The 14688-nt window shown below is 63.8% G+C and overlaps 1 protein-coding gene across 3 annotated transcripts; it reads left to right on the plus strand.

The window, feature by feature from the left end:
- D2HGDH (D-2-hydroxyglutarate dehydrogenase) lies at positions 1–13631 on the plus strand. Of its 3 annotated transcripts, none has more exons than XM_055122900.1 (10): positions 1–32; positions 747–1068; positions 1425–1482; positions 2534–2673; positions 3070–3263; positions 3950–4118; positions 5303–5446; positions 7157–7336; positions 7712–7948; positions 13034–13631. In XM_055122900.1, exons 2-10 carry the CDS (start codon positions 756–758, stop codon positions 13291–13293), a joined length of 1695 nt encoding a protein of 564 aa, XP_054978875.1. In that variant the 5' UTR covers positions 1–32; positions 747–755; the 3' UTR covers positions 13294–13631. The 3 variants fall into 3 exon arrangements, with proteins under 3 accessions (XP_054978875.1, XP_054978874.1, XP_004620729.2); XM_055122899.1 differs by lacking the exon at positions 1–32 and adding an exon at positions 39–515; XM_004620672.2 differs by lacking the exon at positions 1–32 and adding an exon at positions 39–515 and having other exon boundaries at positions 7157–7299; positions 7783–7948.
- Positions 13632–14688: the final 1057 nt, after the last annotated feature.

The following is a 14688-nucleotide window of genomic DNA, read 5'->3' on the forward strand; positions in this document are numbered from 1 at the left end:
CACTGGGCGGCGCGTGTCCAGCGGCGGCGGACGTGAGTGCGGCGGGGAGGGGGCGCTTCCCCCGGCTGTGCGCGGCCTTGCCCCTGGCCTTGCCCGGAGCCTGGCTCTGCCCTGGGCAGGGCCCGCTCGGCCTCGCGGGAGTGGCCGCCCCGGGCGGGTCAGGACAGCTCCCGCAGCCCTGCCCGGCGCCTTGTCGCTGACCAGCGCTCCCTGGGGCCAGCGCAGGGGCAGCGCGGGGGCGGGGGCCCACCCCTGCTGCGAGGGGACCCTGGGGACCAGGGCCTCGTCCCGCGCCCAGCCGGGCGCCCTCGTTCTCCCCGGGCGGGCGGCGCCTCGGCGGAGGACAGTGCTCGGCGGAGGAGGACAGTGCTCGGCGGAGGACAATGCTCGTGCTCGGCCGCGCCTGGCGGGCCCGGGCCGGGTGGCGTGTCCGGGCGAACCCAGGCCGGTCACCTGCAGAGCCCCTCCCTGCCGCACTCTCTGGCCCCGGGACCAAGTGTCCCGTGGGGAAAAGGGTGAGAGGACAGAGTCCATACGAGAAGGAATCAGGCCTCTGCGCTGGACGCAGGCAGCCCCCGGCCGGGTCTCGGACCCTCCAGGGCTGGGTCCCGGTCACGTCCAGGAGCCCTGCTGCCCGCTCTCTCCTCGGCCGGACGGGGCCAGGCGGGACGGCCTGTTCCCAGGGGTCGCATGGCTTTCTTGACGGCCATGCCAGGGGTCTCTGAAGCCGCTCGCTTGCTTTACAGGCCAGAGCGATGGTGCCCCACCTGGCGCGCGGGTGGACGGGGCAGTTCCTCCGGCAGTGGGCTGGAGTGCCCAGAGCTCTCCTGATGGGCAGCCCTGGGCGGGCCGAGCGCCCCCGGGCCCTGGTGCGCAGAGCCAGCTCCTCGCCGCCGCCTGCCCCCGAGGTGGCCCTGACCCAGGACCGCTACCCGGTCCAGCGGCTGCCCTTCTCCACCCTGACTGCCGATGACCTGGCCACCTTCAACCACATTGTCCCGGGCCGTGTGGTCACGGACCCCGGGCAGCTGGAGGCTTCGAATGTGGACTGGCTGAGATCGGTCCGAGGTGAGTGGGCGCTGGCCACTGTGCCCACGGAGAGCAGCGCGCGGAGCTGGCCGGGCCGTGCCGGTGCGCAGTGCTCAGGGGAGGACTCTGCAGAGGGACGGCAGGGGAGCCCACTGGAGCCAGGCAGGCCCCGTGTGGCTCGGCAGCCAGAAGGGACCCTCTGCTGCCTGGGACCCTGGCCCGTGAGCTGCCATGCAGGCCGGGTGAGACCCCCGCACAGTCCCGCGAACATTCCCGGGGCAGACGGGTGTTCCCTTCCCGGCCACCTCCCGGCCAGCGCCCCTGGGCCCCCGTGGGGAGTCCCTCGCACCTGCAGCCCCGTGGCCTGGCCTGGCCTCACGCTCGCTTTCCTGCAGGCTGCAGCCGGGTACTGCTGAAGCCCCGTTCCACAGAGGAGGTCTCCCGCATCCTCAGGTAGCCCGCCCCCGCGCCCACCCCACAGACACCCTCGGGTGGCCCGCCCCCGCCCCCGCCCCACAGACACCCTCGGGTGGCCCGCCCCCGCCCCCGCGCCCACCCCACAGACACCCTCGGGTGGCCCGCCCCCGCCCCCGGGCCCACCCCACAGACACCCTCGGGTGGCCCGCCCCCGCGCCCACCCCACAGACACCCTCGGGTGGCCCGCCCCCGCCCCCGGGCCCACCCCACAGACACCCTCGGGTGGCCCGCCCCCACCCCCGCCCCCACCCCACAGACACCCTCGGGTGGCCCACCGCCGCCCCCGCACCCACCCCACAGACACCCTCGGGTGGCCCGCCCCCGCCCCCGCGCCCACCCCACAGACACCCTCGGGTGGCCCGCCCCCGCCCCTGCGCCCACCCCACAGACGGGCCGCAGGCAGGGATCTCGGGTGCCAGCCCTTGCGTGGGGAAGGCTGAAGAGCCCCCAGGCCTTGGGAGGAGCAGTGGCCGAGCGGCAGCTATGGGAGAGACATGACAGTGACCAGCCTCCCCTCTGAGGTCGCCCCTGAGCCTCCACTGCTGTGGCCACGTGCTCTCAGCGTGTTCCCCCCCCCCCCCCCACCCCGGCGCTGGTGCTCATGGATCCTTCCTGCCGTCCTGTGGCTTGGAAGGCACAGTCCAGCGCCTCTCCTGGGGGCCTCGGGCCTTGCATGCCATTGTCGTGCTCAGAGACCTTACGTGCAGGTCCCTGGGCCCTCGTTTAGTCCGTGGGGACCACACTTGCCCGACCCCTTGCTCGTGGCGTTAGGTCCTTGGCAGTTGGGCTGTGGTTGGGGTGAGGTGCCCTGCAGCCAGGAAGGGGGGCAGCACTGTGGGAGGGAACGGGGTTTCCATCACGTGCAGCCATGCCTCGGAGTTGTCACCGTGTGCATTTCGCCCCTTGCGACCCCTTTGCGGGGAGGCTGGGCAGGAAGAGCGAGGTGGGAGCTGGGCTGGGGCTGCAGCCAGCCTGCCCTGCCGATGGGGTGTGGACAGTCCCCTCAGCTGTCCTGCCTTGGTCCCAGGCACTGCCACGGGAGGAACCTGGCTGTGAACCCACAGGGGGGCAACACGGGCATGGTTGGCGGCAGCGTCCCCGTGTTCGACGAGATCATCCTGTCCACCGCCCTCATGAACCAGGTCATCAGCTTCCACGATGTGTCCGGTGAGCCTGCACCCTGGGCTGGGCTGGCCTTGGCACACGGTGGGCGCCCATGTCAAAGAAGGCGCAAAGGTCTCCTGCGCAGGAGGCCAGTGGGTCACTGGGCCTGTCCTGGGCTCGGGGTCTGGGCAGCTCCCGGCCTCCTCTGTCTTCACTCTCAGAATGCCTCTCGCTGTGCCCAGGGCAGAGTCACTGAGTCCAGACGTCTTGCACAGGCGTTTTCTGCTCCCTCCCATAATAACTGCCAGCACATGTGCACAGGTCTGTGCTCACACACACATGTGCACGCCCACGTGTATCTGTTTGGATTCTGCCTCCTTGGGTGGGCTGTGGGCCCTCTCCAGGGGCTTCGCACCCAGCACCCACTGCCTGGTGCCCGTCCCTGTGCCCTCCCGGCAGGGATCCTGGTGTGCCAGGCGGGGTGCGTCCTGGAGGAGCTGAGCAGCTACGTGGAGGAGCGTGGCTTCATCATGCCCCTGGACCTGGGAGCCAAGGGCAGCTGCCACATTGGTGGCAACGTGGCGACCAACGCTGGGGGCCTGCGGTTCCTGCGATACGGCTCTCTGCGGGGGACAGTGCTCGGCCTGGAAGTGGTGAGCACGTCCAGGGTCCTGGGGCTCGCCCAAGCTTGCCTGGGCCAGTGCGAGCTGGCGAGAGGGAGAGCCATGCACGCCGCAGCCCCGCCCTCCCTGCACTCACCCACCCGAGAGGCTGGGGCGTGCCACCACGTGGGAGGGGCAGAGGCGCAGGCCTCCCCTCCCGGTCTCTGCCCCCCGTGCACGCAGCACCCTGGGTGCAGCTGTGTCACTGCAGAGGTCCCTGACCTGTTGGTCGGGGACGAGCTGGATCCTGACCCCTAGTGCCTGACCAGCCGGGTCCATGTGTCAGGCTCACGGTTTTCCTGTCCCCAGACCACCTGCTGGTCAGCAGCTGCCCAGCCAGAGCTCCCAGCTGTGTCCTGCAAGGCCTGTTGGCCACCCTCTTGCCTGCCTGGGCCCACAGGAGCTCCCATAGTTGCTCGGGTGGGGCCGAGGGCCATCACTGCCGGCTCGTGGTCCCCAGCACTGTCCCCCACTGTCCCCAGCAGTGACCCCCCAGCCCTCTCCTCCTGCCCAGGGGCCCCCTGCTCCCCTCACCCTGCAGTTCCCCTGGTTTTCCCCTGGTGTCCGGGTGGCCCTGCCCGGCTGGTGCAGGCAGGTGGCAGGTCAGCCCCTGAGGGTGGCGTCCGGGTCCTCCCGTGGCCGGTCATGGTCTCTGACGGGCTCTGGCTTTGCTGCAGGTGCTGGCTGATGGCACGGTCCTGAACTGCCTGAGCTCTCTGCGCAAGGACAACACAGGCTACGACCTGAAGCAGCTCTTCATCGGCTCGGAGGGCACCCTTGGGGTGGTCACTGCCGTTTCTGTCAGCTGCCCGCCCAAGCCCAGGGCTGTGAACGTGGCCTTCCTCGGTGGGTCCTCAGAGTCCGAGCACGGCTGGGGGAGGAGCGTGAGTCCCCGAGCTCCTAGGGAACAGGGTTGTGTGGCGAGAGGGCAGGCGGCGGTCGGCACTCAGTGTCAGACAGGCCGCTCTGCCCGGGGTTGGCCGTGGGGACACGCTGCCTCCGTGCAGCCCTCGAGCCTTCCAGCAGCTCCCGCGCTCCGCCGCCCTCAGAGGCTGGCTCCCTCCCTCTAGCTCACCCTCTTGGTCTCTCTGCCCTGTCCTGGTTCCTCATGCACTCACCCCTCCCGGCTGCCTGTCTGTGGAGTCCCAGCCCTGGGACAACGTCCTCCAGCTTTAGTGGTGGCTGTGGGCATCTCCCCTCCCCCACCTGTAACTACCTCCCCTCCCTAGTCTTTGACCTTCTCCCCTCCCTGTCCCGACCTTCTCCCCTCCCCCCCTTGTGCCATCTCCCTGTCCTTCCCTCTTTTTTCCCTTCCCTTCCCATCATTCTACCCTTCCTCCCCCCTACCCCCTTCCTTCCCCCCTCCCTCTCCTTTTACCCCCTCCATCTCTGTTTCCTCCTCTCTCTCCCTCCCTCCCTCTCTTTCTCTCCCCGCCCCCAGCCATCTGGTCTGCCTTTCACTGGGTCCCCAGTCTCCCCTGGAGCACGGAGACAGGTCTGCATCTCTGGCCGTGGCTTGGATGCCCCGTCTGTCCTGTGCTCACTGAGCTATCTCCTTAGTCTTTAGGGTGCTTAGCACTGTGTGGGGTGAATCCTTCTTCTGTCTCTGGCATTGCTAACGCTATGGCTTCCATCGCTTCCAGAAGCTTCATCTCCTCCTCGAGGACGCCCACCCTTGCCCTTGGGGGTGCACGCAGACCAGCAGCCCCCAGTCGCTCTTGTTCACTCTGCCCTCCCTGAGCCCTGGGCTGCTCTCTCACGCCTCCGCCTAGGAGAGCAGCAGCTGCAGCCTGGCCGACAACCCCTGCCCTGGGGTCTCCGAGCCTTCTGCCCCAGCCCGGTCAGGGGTCCTGCTCCTCCAGGAGGTGTAAACCCGGGGGTTGGATGCCCACCAGCTCTGAGGCTCGAGAGTGCCCGTCCGTGGACACCCCCCGCGCTCTGTGTTCAGGCAACACACTTGTCCCCGCGAGGCCCTGGGGAGCCGGTGCTGCCCTGCCCTCACCAGGCCTGTCTCGGGGGGTGCCCTGCAGGGTGCCCAGGCTTTGCGGAGGTTCTGCAGACTTTCAGCACCTGTAAGGCCATGCTGGGCGAGATCCTGTCAGCCTTCGAGTTCATGGATGCGGAGTGCATGCAGCTGGTCGTCCGCCACCTGCACCTCGCCTGCCCGCTGCGAGGTACCTGCTCCCCGCCCCAGGCCCTGCCCCAGCGAGGCTCTGCCGCGGGTTCGTTCTCTCAGGAGCTGAGGGCGTGTTCTCCGTGGGCCAGAAGCCCACGAGGGGTCCTGCTTCTGTGTCTGCCGCGTGTTGGGGCGACTGGCACTGTGAGTGCAGGGCCATGCAGTTAGCCCGGGAGAACGGCATCTCTTTCCAGGTTGCCTTCAGATGCTGCCACCGAGCGTGGGGCCTGACTGGCCTGACTGGAGCCTGACTGGCCTGACTGGGGCCTGACTGGGGCCTGACTGGCCTGACTGGGGCCTGACTGGCCTGACTGGGGCCTGACTGGGGCCTGACTGGGGCCTGACTGGCCTGACTGGGGCCTGACTGGGGCCTGACTGGGGCCTGACTGGGGCCTGACTGGCCTGACTGGGGCCTGACTGGGGCCTGACTGGGGCCTGACTGGGGCCTGACTGGCCTGACTGGGGCCTGACTGGGGCATGACTGGGGCCTGACTGGGGCCTGACTGGCCTGACTGGGGCCTGACTGGCCTGACTGGGGCCTGACTGGGGCCTGACTGGGGCCTGACTGGCCTGACTGGGGCCTGACTGGGGCCTGACTGGCCTGACTGGCCTGACTGGGGCCTGACTGGGGCCTGACTGGGGCCTGACTGGCCTGACTGGGGCCTGACTGGGGCATGACTGGGTTGTGACTGGGGCCTGACTAGGGCCTGACTGGGCCTGACTGGCCTGACTGGCCTGACTGGGGCCTGACTGGCCTGACTGGGGCCTGACTGGCCTGACTGGGGCCTGACTGGGGCCTGACTGGCCTGACTGGGGCCTGACAGGGGCCTGACTGGCCTGACTGGGGCCTGACTGGCCTGACTGGGGTGTGACTGGGGCCTGCCCTGAGCTGCAGCCGGCTGGGTGGGGACAGATGTCTCCCTCTCAGTTCTCAGGCTAAGGCCTGAGGTCAGGGGTCTGGGCTGGAGTGTCACTTCCTGGCTGGCTGCTGCGTCCCCAGGGCTGTGAGTTCAGGACAGACCTGTGTCTCCTGCCCCCCGGGACAGCCACTGCTGACAGTCACTGGGGAACTGTCATTTAGCTTCATCTGGGGACGAGTTCTCTGCCCAATCCCAAAGCGGGAGGCATCCTCCGTGGCTAGTGAGTGCATGCAGCTGATCACCGGCCACCTCCCCGTCTGGGGGACGGGACAGTTGCAGGAAGGGTGGGTCGAAGGCGCCTTAGGAGGCTGGGGTCCGAGTGGTGCCGAGGACATAGGTTGGGCACTGGGTCTGGCTTGTGTGCGGTTCTGTTGAGGAGGGGGGGTTGCTTCGGGTTGGGGGCGCTGGGGGAACTTTGGTCTCCGCCTTGTTTTGCTTTCCAAGCACATTCCCGCCCACCCGACAGTGGGAACCCCTGGGCCGGGGCCTCCGAGCCGTGTCTCCACCCTTGTAGGCATGTGCACTCACAACTGGCATCTCTGTGTCCTTGGGGGAAACATTCGTGGGGTTTCGAAGAACAGGGCAGAGTCCAGTGTGTCACTGCCCACAGAAGACAGCCCGCCACGCCAGAGCCAGCTGCGCTGGACGTGCCGCTTCTCTGGGTGCCTCCTGCAGACAGAGACGGGGAGCGCCGTGTCTCGCCCGCGGGCCCCAACCTGGGGCCCTGGGGTCTCAGCCACGGAAGAGCCCTGGAGATGTCCCCCTGACTCGTGGCCTCCTCCTTTCAGAAAGCCCGTTCTACATCCTTGTGGAGACCTCAGGCTCCAGCACAGGCCACGACACGGAGAAGCTGACCAGCTTCTTGGAGCACGCGCTGGGCTCGGGCCTGCTGACGGACGGCACTGTGGCCAGCGAGGAGAGAAAGATCCGGGTGGGTGTCACCGCCATGGTGCTGGGAAGTCAAGAAGGTGCCACTGAGCTAGGAGCTTGTCTGGAATGTTCGGACGGAGGGGGTGGGATCCCCCGAGTGGCGGGGGCCAGGCTGGACTGTGCCCGGAGGCTGGGCCCGGCAGGAGGAGCAGCTGTGGAGGAGAGGGGCCTGGGGAGAGGGTCCGTGGGACCAGGGAGCGGAAGGGAATGTGGGAGCTGGGCCTGTGGGCAGGGTGCAAGGACTGGGGGTGGGGTGGGAGGGATGGTGGGGACCCAGGTTTGCTGGGGACCCCACTGCAGTGTCCCGTGGGGTGGGGCAGGGCTCCTGCTGCTGTCGGCTCTAGGCAGAAGGCAGAGACGAGTCTGCGTCCCCCACCCTGCTCGGCCCAAGGCCCACCCCACTTCCCGTTCAGCCTCCCAGGTTGCCCGGCCCACTCAGGGCTCTGTGGGTGGGCTGCGTCTGACCCTGCCTGCCATCCCACAGACGCTCTGGGCCCTGCGGGAACGCATCACAGAGGCGCTGAGCCGAGACGGCTACGTGTACAAGTACGACCTCTCCCTGCCCGTGGAGCGGCTCTACGACCTGGTCCTGGACCTGCGTGCCCGCCTTGGCTCCTGTGCCCGCCACGTTGTGGGCTACGGCCATCTGGGTGAGCCAGCCACCAGGCCTGTCCTGCTGAACAGACCCCAGAGGGTTAGCCAGGCTTGACCCTGGTTGATTAGTAGGGGTTGGTAGTTGGAATGGCTTAGCCCTGCTGGTTAGAACAAATGAGCACAGCTTTGGGGCCCACCCAGGCATGCCAGCTGTGAAGGAAGTGTGTCGGGAGGCCCCTTGGTACTGTGCGTTTGGTGGTCGTGAGCCGCCTTCCTGCTGGAAGGACCGAAACAGGCACCACGGACTGATGGTCAATGGCCGTTTAATTCAGACCTGAATAGCATACTTAGAGAACATTGGCTTGCCCTGGGTCCATCCAGAGATCCCTCGGTGGGACCCAGGTTTTGAGTTTTAGGTACTATGGCAACTGATGCCCAGGATTAAATATATTTCAGTGTTATTGACTCCCAAATATTAGGAGTTTAAGCAAAGAATATTGTTCTATAATAAAATATAAGAAGGTTATAGAGGAAAGAGAAAAGCAAATAGTTCACTACAAATACAAAATACAGAGTTACCAGAAGGTTTTAGTTTATAAGTAACCAAAGCCTAACTTGGGGAGTCTAGTGGCTAACAGGAGAGGTAAAGCAGAAAAGAAAGGTTAAAGATAAACTCCGGGGGGTTAGGGGTGCTCCTGAGAGCACTGTAAGCTTTTCTGAGGGCAGAAAAAAGGGCCATTCACCGGTGACGCCTAAAACACTTGGAGTTAATGTACAACAGAGTATCACTTACTGATCAGCATGGGTTATTCCTGGGTAACTCGAGTGGATTATCTAGGGTTAGCAGAGTTTTTCATGGTTAACTATTACCGGCTCACCCTGACTAGTTTATTCTGGTCTTAAACTAGCATGTCAGATGATATTGGTTAGCCAGCATGGGTTAACTGGGCTTAACCAGCACCGGTCAGCCTGGCTGACGAGCATGGTTTCACCCAGCTCACGTTGGTGCCTTTGGCAGTGGGCTGTGTCCTCCTGCTGTCCTGGCGCCTCTCTCTGCCTCTGGACAGTGGGTCGGGGGCCTGAGGAAATGGGGTGTGGCTCTGCACCAGGTGGCCAGCCCTGGCTGGTGGCACTCTGACCGCCGAGTTTCCTGTTCTCTGGTTGCACACAGGCTGAGACTTTGAGGGCTTGTGCCAGGTAGCCATGTCTGACAGTTACTGACTGTTGTGAGGTGAAGGCTTGGGGCCAGAGATGCCACAGGGAGAGTCTTGCCTTGGATGTGTGAAGCCCTGGGTCCGTCTTCACAGTATGTGGTCGCCCTGAGCACTGCTGGGAGTGGCCCCTGGGCACCCCAGCCACCGCCAGGTGTGACCCCACAAACCAAAAACAAAGAGACTGGCATTGAAGCCACACACGCAGAGAGAAGGGGGTCGTGGGCAGGCTGGTAGGCATGTCCTCCGCTCTGGCAGGCGGGGAGAGCCCAGGGGCTGGGCACCCCTCTCCACGGCTGCACCCTGGCTGGTGAGGTGGTGTTGGGGACAGGTTGGGAGGACAAGCTTTGGAGCTCACCGTAGCTGTCGCCACAGGGACGTCGTCCCAGTGTTCCCTGCCAGAGACACTCCATGTGCCTTCTGGTCTTGGGGCTGTGCTGAGCCAGAAGAAGGGCAGGAGGAGGTGTCTGATTTGGAGGGGAGATTCCCGCCTGTGCACAGAGCTGCAGGGGAAATCTCTCCGCCAGCGTAAATACTCCTCTTTGCCCAACACCCTCAAATGGCCGTCTGCATGGGCACTGCAGGGCTTGGGGAGGCTTGCGGCGAGGCCTGGGGAAGGCTTATTGGGGCAGGGGCTGAGGGGTTGGTTGGGGCCTTGGAGCGGAATGGAGTTCAGCTGCCTTCCCCAGGCCTGCTGAGAGCCTGTTCCCCTCCTGCAGTCCAGCCTCTTGCTCAGGTTCTCAGGGGTCAGTCAGTGCTATGGTTTCCTCAGCCCAGCACTGGACTCTAGACCCTTCCCACTCCATGTGACCCAAATTCCTACGTTCTCTGCCCCAAACTTTTTGCTGTTTTTTCCCCCTCAGCTTACTTTCATGAATGATCAACTGATCATTCAGCATTTCCCAGTCTCACTGTTCCACCAAGCACCTCTTAGGGATTGGATCTTAGAAGGCAGGCCTTGGGTGTACATGAGGCGGTGCTCCCTTGGGTGTTTCAGCACATGAGGCGGTGCTCCCTTGGGTGTCCCTGTATGTGAGGTGGTGCTCCCGTGGGTGTGTATACAAGGTGGTGCTCCCTTGGGTGTCTCTGTGAGGTGATACTCTCCAGGTATCAGTGTATATGAGGTAGTGCCCCCCCCAAGTGTCTTCATACATGAGATGGTGCTCCCCGGTGTCTCTGTACACAAGGTGGTGCTCCCTTGAGTGTCTCTATATGAGGCAGTGCTCCCCTGAGCCTGTAGCCCTGACCTCGCCTCGGAGATGAATGATGGGTCCTGGGCCAGGACATTGGTTCTTCTGCCTCTTGGGCCCATCCGCTGGTGCTGCTCGGGGCTCCCCCAGGCCTGTTGCTGGGTTCTAGATGGCATCTGTGGCCACTGCCACTTCTCTGACCACATGTTCGGCCACACAGTCCACATTTCCAGACACGGAGCCTGGCCGGCGGGCTCAGTGCTGAGCACTCGGTGCTGTACACCAAGTGGCCCATCCCTCAGATGGGGCAGAGGCAGACCAGGGTGCACTGGGCACTGCCTCAGCCCCACCCACAGAGAAGCGGCCGCTGGACAGTGGCCTGGCCTGGGTCTGCTCCGTTCGCCTGGTCTGGGAGTGGCTCCTGGCTCCTGGCGGTGTCTGTCTTGGTCTGTGCTGGTGCCTGTGCAGCCACCCGTGTGCTGGTGACACGCATCTCCCCCGTGTCTGGCTGGCGGCCTCTCCCGCTTCTCTGCAGGGCTTGTGTCCAGGGAAGGCGAGCCCTCCCACCCCTCCTGGGGCTGGGCTAGCTACAAGTGTCAGCCCCCCGGGAAGGGTGGAGCCCAGAACCACGGACCTGGGCGTGGTGTCCAGATAACGGGAGGCCCGTGGAGGTGCACTTGGGGGAGTGCGCTTACAGCCTGCGTCAGTGACTCCAGCTTCCTGCAGAGAGGACGTGCCTCAGGTCTGTCTGGGCCCGGCCGTCGCCGCAGCCGTCTACCCTGTGCTCCTTACTCAGTCCCCGCACCCAGGGCTCTCCTGGTGGATTTTGCTTGACCAGCACCCCAGGGCCCATCGGGGAGGAGGAAGACGGGGTTCTTGTCTTGCTTGCAGAAAAAATTTCAGGAGTAGACAATCAGTGAAGTAAACAGATTTTATTCAGAGGTTTCTGAGGGAAGGAGGAAGGGATAAGTGGGAGAGAGAATAGTAAGAGTAATATGCTCAAGAGAGAACGCGGGCTTCTCCAAGGGTGGAGAGAGCTCTACACATATCCTAGCACTAGACAGGAAACCATGAAAGTACACATCTCAAGAAGGGAGATTCAGGCGACACATGTGCTTGGCCACGTGGGCATAAGCAGCACATGGGCTCAGGCAGCATATGCGCGCACTTCCTTTGTTCACGGTGTCTTTTATAGGGTCTCTCCAACCTGCCCCCACGTGGGGCTTCTTTCCAGGTAAAAGTCCGTTGCTAAGGAGGTTACCAGGGAGGTTGGGAGTGGTGATGGTCTTCTTTAGGCTGGATCACATTTTAATCAGATTAAGGGAGAGGTTGAGGGAATTCAAGGAGCTTCATGGGGAGGGGTCCAACCTCCTCAGGGTCTGCTGAAGTCTTATCAGGTCTGTTTTCTGTATCCACAGGGTGGGTCAGTCTCAGGATTCTCCTTCCCGGAGACTTTGATAATCTAAGTTTCATTGCCAAGGGCCTTTCCCTATCTACCTGCCTACATCACTAGAACTGGCTTGGGTTCACTCCGTTATTTTCCATCATAGGTCTGGCTATCACCAGATTAATTCCAATGCTTGAAAATGCCAGTTGGTCCGTGTTTTCCATTTTTTTCATCTTATTCACACTTATTTGATACTCATAACTTATTCCTGGACGTGAAGGGGTCACAGGCTATCAGTGGGAAACTGGTTTCACCCACTTTTGTAAGAGCTTCTGGCTTGGGCACTGCCTCTGCTCACACATGTACCACATACACGCCACATGTACCCATATACATGCATGGCACACCTGCACATGCATGCAGACTCATACAATATACACATATGCCCACACCACAACACTCACCACACAGACACACACAAACATACATACAACACACCACAGATGAACATGCATGACACACAGCACACAGGAACACTCACCACACACGTGTGCACACACAACACCCACATGTACACATGCCCCTACAAATGTGAACGTGCCACGCATGCATACACCCCACATGCACATGCACGCAGGGGCACACACACACTGCCTGTGCACTGGCCTATACACAAGTGCATGCATGGATTCACACATGCACACACACAGGATCCCCAACACTCTGTCCCCAGTGTTGGTGACGTACCTCCCTGGCCCGGCTGTGGTCCGGCTGCCACCTCTTGGTGCCAGAGCTCTCCTAGAGGTGCCCCAGCCCTGGTGGAGACCACCTGCTTCTTGATCTGGTGAGGGGGACCTCGGGTCAGGAGACCTGCTTCCTGTTTGCTGTGTCCATGGCAGCAGGTGGCGCTGCTGGGCCTGGACTCCTGTACTGTGGGGGTCCCCCACACAGGCAGCTCTCGTACACTGCAGAGTGGGGTGCCCTGCCCACTCACCCCGGGCCTAGGGGCTCCTGTGTTAGGGCCCGTAGGTGGGGGTGAGGCTGGTGTTCTGGGCAAGTTGTCAGCATGGCGTGGGCGGTACCCTACGGGCAGGTGGCTCTGGTGGTTCCGGGGGCCACCCTGAGGGAAGTGGGCCTGCTTTGTGTCCCCTGGGTGGGCCTGGAGGGGGTGGCTCTGCTGGGACTCCCAGACAACAGCAGCTGCCTCCCTGCCTCACCGCCCGCCTCTCTGTCTGGCTCTGCACCTGCCCCATCTGTGTGGGTGCAGGTGAGAGACCGCTGCACTGGGCCCCAGGCTGGGGACAGGCCAGGGGTGGGCCCTCCCCCTCGGCCTGACGGGGTCCTCTCCCTCAGGGGACGGCAACCTGCACCTCAACGTGACGGCCGAGGCCTTCAGCACAGCGCTGCTGGGAGCTCTGGAGCCCTACGTGTACGAGTGGACAGCTGGCCAGCGGGGCAGCGTCAGCGCTGAGCACGGGCTGGGCTTCAAGAAGAAGGATGTGCTGGGCTACAGCAAGCCGCCGGCTGCGGTGCAGCTGATGCAGCAGCTCAAGGCCCTCCTGGACCCCAAGGGCATCCTGAACCCCTACAAGACGCTGCCCGCCCGGGCCTGATGTTGCCGATCTCCGCCTCTTCCCTGGAGGCAGCGGGGGGGCGGGGGTGGGCACTGGGCTCCTTCGAAGCCTGGAGCTAAACCCCTGTGCCCTCCGGCCTGCTCAGACATGGCCAGGCCATCGTTGCCCCCAGCAGAGAACAGCCTTCGGGCCGTGGGGGTCTCCTTTCCCAGACACCACGCGTGGCCCAGGAGAACGGTCTTGGGTTTGTGTTCTGACCCTGTTCCGGGTGCTGTGGCGAGGCCCTGGGTGGGGCCCCCTTCCTGCCCACCTGTGGGTCCGGGTCTGCCTGGCGTCCGCCCTATGACAACGGCTAGTAAAGATGGAAATCACTCGCAGCACTCCCTGTGTTTGTCAGTACAGAAATGATACATGTGCATTTCGGGACACCTCTGGCGTTGTCAGGACCACAGGCGCTGGAGAGGGAGCCTGGGCACCCACATGTCGAGTGTGCGCTGGTCCTCGGAGGCTCTCCCAACCCTAGGACAGTAATCTCCAAAAGCCTCTCGTGAGGGCCGATGGGCCCCTGGGCACTGTGTGAGCTTACCTGGGTCTGGCCTCAGCAGGGACGGCGGGGGGAACTGTGGTCCCCATTCGTGACCCGTCCCCACCCCCCGCAGATCCCCTGCCCTGTTGGCAGAGGCAGGTCAGGTGTGCCCCCCGCCCTGCAGGTGTGTCAGTGGCGGGTCAGTCTGAGCCCGTGAACACAGGGAGGCCGAGGGATGGCGTGGGCAGCACTGGCCCTCTCAGTGGACACCCTTGCAGACAGGCGGGTGGGGCAGGAAGGGCCTGGGTGTTTGGGGACAGGACGAAGCAGATGAGCTGTGGTGTGGATGCTGGGGGGAGCAGCTGCCCTGTCCTGGGGAATGTTCCCAGTGGGGTCCTGGGGACAGAACCCCTGGCCCAGGTGGTGTTTGGCGCTGAAAGCTGCATCTGTGCAGACAGGTGCACCTTGGTCCCCACACAGCCAGAAAAACCTGTTGGGACTGGCAGGAAAATCCGGCACAAACCCTTTGGAGAGAGGACGCCTGCAACTCCTCACAGAGCCCGGACCCCCAGGGGCCTTTAGGTTCAGAGCATGGTGACCGGGTGTGGCTCCGAGTCCAGATGCTATCTCCTTTCAGGCACCCAGAACCATGTGCTTTGGACCTACTGGGCCTCAGCAGCTCCCCGACCCCCAAGCCCCGACTCCTCAGAGTCCTGCCTCCAGCTGCCCCGCCCCTACTGGCTGGAGAGTCTGAATGAGCCCGAGGGTGGAGGCCACTGTGTTGGATTAGGGAGCTTTGAAACCGCTGAGCTGCCACGTGATGGTTATGTAAGAACCCGTGCAGGTGCCTCAGGGCCTGGCTCCTTGGGGGGCCCACAGCAGGAGGCCCTTCCTGGCCTGGGGCCATG

This window comes from Sorex araneus, chromosome X, assembly GCF_027595985.1.
Source record: "Sorex araneus isolate mSorAra2 chromosome X, mSorAra2.pri, whole genome shotgun sequence".
Classification (NCBI taxonomy): Eukaryota; Metazoa; Chordata; class Mammalia; order Eulipotyphla; family Soricidae; genus Sorex; species Sorex araneus.

What these genes read in the sequence shown, in the direction of transcription:
- D2HGDH (XM_055122899.1), top strand. Translation starts at nt 384, where the DNA reads ATGCTCGTGCTCGGCCGCGCCTGGCGGGCCCGGGCCGGGTGGCGTGTC. An exon ending in CAGCTTCCACGATGTGTCCG is followed by an intron (nt 2,674 to 3,069) that starts GTGAGCCTGCAC and finishes CCCTCCCGGCAG; the next exon opens with GGATCCTGGTGTGCCAGGCG. An exon ending in TGTGGGCTACGGCCATCTGG is followed by an intron (nt 7,949 to 13,033) that starts GTGAGCCAGCCA and finishes CCTCTCCCTCAG; the next exon opens with GGGACGGCAACCTGCACCTC.